This window comes from Alosa sapidissima, chromosome 14, assembly GCF_018492685.1.
Source record: "Alosa sapidissima isolate fAloSap1 chromosome 14, fAloSap1.pri, whole genome shotgun sequence".
Lineage (NCBI taxonomy): Eukaryota > Metazoa > Chordata > Actinopteri > Clupeiformes > Clupeidae > Alosa > Alosa sapidissima.
Window position 1 is genome coordinate 23336778 of NC_055970.1, and position 5835 is coordinate 23342612.

At 42.8% G+C, this 5835-nt stretch overlaps 1 protein-coding gene across 1 annotated transcript; it reads right to left on the reverse strand.

Annotated features, from left to right (window-relative positions):
• Positions 1-3033: 3033 nt before the first annotated feature.
• adra2da (adrenergic, alpha-2D-, receptor a) lies at positions 3034-4815 on the reverse strand. Its single transcript, XM_042061186.1, has one exon. It carries the CDS (start codon positions 4377-4379, stop codon positions 3132-3134), a length of 1248 nt encoding a protein of 415 aa, XP_041917120.1. The 5' UTR covers positions 4380-4815; the 3' UTR covers positions 3034-3131.
• Between the last annotated feature and the right edge of the window lie 1020 nt (positions 4816-5835).

Below are 5835 nucleotides of genomic sequence, written 5' to 3' on the forward strand. Positions count from 1 at the left end.
TCGAGGCACAGTTAAAAATAGCCATGGAAATTTGTCACATACCTTTTGACGATTTCAAATGTTAGCTTGCTAGTTACATGGCATATCATAGTTGAAAAAAATGTGCCTAAAAAAAAAAAACGTTGAACTATTTTTAACTTGGTGACACAATTTTTGCTAGTCTTTTAGCCTACCTTGTCGCATCGTTCTATAGAGAAACCATTATAATTGAGTGGCTGGAGGTTAACAAGTGTCTCAGTGTGAATGGCCCTCAGAGTAGAGCTTCTGGAGGGCACCCATGTGAAGCCCACCAGAGATCAAACCGGCGAGGCACAGCCGTGGAGGAGGAGGGAGGCCTGAACTCGCCTATGGGAAGATTGTGCTTGAGTCTTAAATCCGCACTTCAGCAAAAAGGCCACATGAAGCTCACCGGAGATGAAACTGTTTGAGCGGGAGCTGCTTGATTACCCACCACACCGAAATACCAAACCCAGTCACACAAAAGCTAATTGAATGTGTTGTTCTCTCTTTTCACATTGATAGCACAGCTGATTGGTAAGGTAATTGAACTGGGAAAACAAAATTTGGCTAGGGAATTTAGCAACATGCTTCAGTTGAAGTGGAGAACGGGGCAGACATCAACACTAATTGAAAGTGGAACCTTAATAAGACATGGTTTAGTTTCGACTTCTGTAGACATCGAGTAGACTTATTTACATGTGCTTGCATTTATTACCTCATTGAAATTCTGTGTTTGTTTATTCAGCTCATTAGCAACAATACACATGCTGAACACAATTGTGGCCTGTTGTTAAGATAGAACATATGTTATTTTTCCCTAATCAAATTATACTTCTCCAGGAGAATGGTGCTGTGTTGAATAAGGGTTAATTTCCACTTAACTCTGTTCAAGATTGCCACCATCTACTGTATCATGTATGCAATATATGATGTGTCTATGTTATGTGCAGTTATTGAGAAGTGTGGCTCTATGTCACAAGGGATTTCAAAACCCGAGGCAATTGTATTTCCACTTTGTTATTTGTTTACTGAATTGCACCCCTATAATTGAAACATTTATTTTAAGTTTTAAATAAATACCTGTGGCATGTATTTACACGGCACGGTTCTCAAATTAACAGTTGAGGTTGTCCTCAACATAATATCTCTTATCACTGTGTGGAGGCTCACTATAAAAATACATCCTCTGCATTGCCAGGGAACATTCTTATGGAAATGAATAGAGCCCCCATGCTGGGATCTCCCCGAGTTTCCCCCACGAGCGTCCACTGCCTCAGAAAACCAAAGAGATCTTAGGGTCTAGAGTTTCTCATGCATTCAGCCGGGGACCCCCCGAGTACACCCCAGCACCTCGCCACTGGCACAGAGCCACATCTGGCCACTGGAGGATACGGGAAATGTCTGTGAAGTTATAAATAGGGCGCTCGCTGCAGACAATAGTAGCCCTTTCGTTATGCTAGCCAGTTTCCCTTTGCAGGCTGTCCTCTCCGCTGTTCTCTACATTGGCTGAATGTAAATATGTAAACAAACAAGCAGTGAACTAGCTCGGCTGCATCCGTGTCCTCAACTGCTGTAACACTGCCACTCATTATAGCGTCTCTCTGTCTGACCCACTAGAGCAGCAGCATGAACCTGGTCACACTCTGCCTGTCAATCATGATGCATCAGCTCTATATTATGAGCTATACCTCTCTCTGCAAGGGTTTCTGAACATCACTAATTCTCACCAATTAAAGTAAAAAAAGGTTGTTTTTTGTTTTGTTTTTTTGCACAGTGTTTTAGTGAGAGAGAAAAAACACATTTTAATGTTAGCAAAATAACAAAACAAAAAAACATTCAGTGTTCCCTTTTTATGTCATGCTGTTTTCATTTTGATATTCAGCAGGGTACTGATAAAACTTTCCTACTTTCCTTTTTGCTGTTCATTCTCACAGACTTTGTGGCACGTTTTTCCTCTCAAATTTCTCTGGGGTAAGGACATGGATTACAGTTAAGAGCTGTTAAAAAACGTTTTCAACCCCCCCCCCCCCCCCCCCCCCTCTTTTGTTGTTATTCCAACAGCATACTCAACTGAGTCGAATGGCTCTTTTAGTTCAAAGTGAAACAATTACACAAGTAAATCAAATTCAGAGCTCATAACTATGTGACAGTCATTTAATGTCCAATTTTACAGTCCATTTATTCAATCATATTTTTAAACGAATTTGGATTGAATCTAATGATCGAGACGGGAAATTTCCCCATGGCCATAGCTAACTAAAGCATTATATGTAATGAGGTCGATCATCTTACTCAGATTGGAGATGGGAAATTCTCAGTAAAGTGTGTGCCTCCATCATCCTTATTAGTAACACCCTGATTTAAAGCAGAGTTGAACTGACCAGAATGCTAATTACCTATTCAATTTCAAATCAATTAAATGCAAAGGCAGGACGTGGGAGGGGTTTATGTAGCGCAGCATCGCTGACCCCCTACCTATTAGTTTCCCCAGAGGTGAAAGAAAGGCTTTTTTTTTGGCGGGGGGGGGGGTACCTTTCAGGACCAAGGACAGCAGTGAGTGGGGATCCCGCTGAGACCCCAGTTAACTTGCGGGCCTCTTTGATCTTCACGCAGACGCTATCAGTAGTATTTCCATGTTGCTGTGACTAATTATACTCCTGCTGTCGTCATAATTACCTGAAACTTTTGGGGTGCGGTTAAATGCCTCCGATTGCACCATTGCACAGCATGAACACAATTGTCTCAGTTACCATGCATTTTAGTCAGTATGTTCTGTTTTGTTTCGCTGAATGACAGTTTATATGTACATTACTAAGTCGTGTTTAGTTTTAAGGGTTTACTATATTTCAAGTATATCATCAGAAATTCACAAATGTGACATTCATCAACAGATTGCACTCCAGACCCTTCAGTCATTTGGAGAAAACGTATAAATGAATAATAATAAATCTTTTTACAACAATTTTTAAATTACTTTATCAAATATGCACTGCACATAAAATGTAAATAAACCACACATAAAATCTCTAGCTCTGGTCTTATCACAGTCTATGTATACACTTACATTTATTTACATTTCCCATGAAATATTTTATACAGATCTAGATACATTTGAACTTGTGAAAAAGAGTTTATGTGCGTTTCTTACTTATACATATTATCTTCTTAAAGGCTTTCCGAAAATCTCTATTGAAAACAGTGTATATAATAGGGTTTACTGAACTATTGCAGTAACCTATCCAAAAGAATGCGTCAAACAAGGCTCCGGGAATGGTGCATTTCTCCCTGCAAATAGCATGGAGACTGTAGGTGAAGAAGAAGGGAAACCAGCAGAGAACAAACACTCCCATCACCACAGCGAGCACAAACGTGAAACGCTTCTCTCGCATTTGCGCCACTTTAGTTTTGGATGCGGACTGTCTGTTGTTTGGCTCTTGGAACAACTGTGAGGTGCGGTTGGAAGCCCATGAGATGCGGCAGGTCTGTTTAGGGCAGCAATCTGATCCCTCCACCTTCCTTCGCTTGGAGAAACGGGAGTTCTTGGGTTTGTTGTCCGACGTACAACTCTCCTCCAGATCGATGTCGTCCAACTCCTCTTGGTGTTGATTACTTCCCGAGCTGTGGCTACTGGGGCTCTCCACTTCGAACTTATCCTTTCGGACGAAACATGTCTCCGACTGTGAGGGGTTCCTCTCCAGGCCGTTTCTAGCGACAAACACAGTGGAGGAGCGCTGTTTGGCCACGCGGTATATTTTACAGTACACTGTAATCATAATGAACCCAGGGGCGAAAAAAGAGACGAGGCACGAGGAGAGAATGTACCACGTCTCGTCATTAATCAGGCACTCATTCTCATCGTGCTTGGTCATGATTAGAGGCGGGAAGGAAATGACAGCTGATATAACCCACACTATTGCTATCATGGACTTGATGCGCTTCGGAGTCCTCTTTAGGTTGTAGCTCACCGCTTTTGTCACCGACCAGTACCTGTCCAGACTGATGGCGCACAGGTGAACGATGGATGAGGTGCAGAACAGAACGTCTAAGGCCAGATAAAAAGCGCACCATGTGCTCCCAAAGTACCAGTATCCCATGATCTCGTTGGCTAAAGAGAATGGGATCACTAGCGTGGCCACGAGGATGTCCGCCGAGGCTAGAGACACCAGGAAAAGGTTTTGTGGCGCACGGAGCGCTCGACTGGTTAAAACTGCCACTATAACCAGAACGTTACCCACAATCGTGACAAAAATTATGACAGTGACGACGACGATGATAGACGCCGCTGCCACCACCGTATGAGGAAAAGGTCTCGCTGTTTTTGTAACATTGCCATCCTCGGTAGAGTTATAGTCAACTGTTGTCAGTTGTGTCAAATCCATTTTGAACTCATTCTCTCTCAATCGCCGCTACCCAACAGTTCAACTCTGCCATGCGTTCATAACAGTGGCAGTAAGTTAGGTCGTCTCCTCAGCATATTGGAATAACGCACACCATTTGAACAGCCATGACAACAAAGTGCCCTTCTGGTGCGCATTGTACACCAGTCTCACACGCATTTGTCTGCTTCCCTGCGCAATGAGCGCTTCCCATACACTGAACTAGTTCAGAGCAGGAAAAAAGCTTGCAACCTCACCTAAAACTTTATCCACTGTGATACAGCTCCCTTCGGTTAAAATATATTCCGTTCGTTTTTAGTCCCAGTTCTCAGCATGCAGCTCTATCTCGTATTGGAAAGAAGCGCGTTGTTTGTGCGCGTCGAACTCTGTTCCATACTGGCCGCACAGTGGAAAGGAATGAAGGAATGTATTTGCGAGCAGGAGAGAGGCGAATTACATCATTCCTTAGACCAACCCATCCCTGAACTTAGACGGAGGTGCATAGAATGTTGGAGTTGGTATGGGAAGGTGGTCTCTTGTTTGACAGACATATATTTGGCTTTATCCATAATGAGTTTATCATATTATGTTAATGCATCGTAGTACACACCAAATATTATCTTAATTTTGAAGTGCATGTCTCTCCAGTTCTTCCACTGATATAGATGCAAACAGATGCATGTACTTATATTAATAATGTTGAAATTAAATATTGGTTGTAATTATTGTAGGTGTACAGCATACTGCAACCATTTAAATGCCAGGAGACAGTTGAAATAATACATTGCTTAGATCTCATTCTGCTGTTTGCAAAAGAGAAGCTCTCAGCCAGCCTGGAGTGTCCCAAATGCTATTGTTAGTTACATGGCCCTCTTTTAAGCTGACAGCCGAAACAGGATGTGTCAAACAACAGTTGCCTCCAACCAGTCTCTACGATCTCTCCTGTTTGCCAGGATGGCGCTGGTTTACCTCAGAGGATGTTAATCGTGTTGCTGCTCAGAGCCCACACACATTCTCTTCCTGTACAATGGCATTTCTACTAAACTTCAAAGAGGACTGGTGGTTTGCCTCATTTACCAATCCCAAGCTTCTATGGACTATGTAAAAGAAAAAAATATGTAAATGCTGCACTGTTTGGAGGGGGGGGGGGGGGGGGGGCAGCGGTAGCACTGAGGATTTGTTATGTAACTCAGCTAGGTAATTTTGTGGGGAGAAGAAAAACAGTTCATGTACCAGATGAGCAAAGCTGTGGCACACAGGGTCATTGTGAAAGTGCAGGCTGATTACACACATCTGCAGAAAATCCATTTCTGCTCCACAGATGTGTGACATCAGCCTGAATTCAGCAGGCGACTGGTGTGCGCGTGTGTGTGTGTGTGGGGGGGGGGGCAGTGTGCTCAATTTACAGAGGCAAACAGTACAATTGTCAATACCACTTTAAAGTTTTTAGATGGCCTTT

Coding starts and splice junctions, on each gene's coding strand:
- adra2da (XM_042061186.1), bottom strand. CDS start 4,379: ATGGATTTGACACAACTGACAACAGTTGACTATAACTCTACCGAGGAT.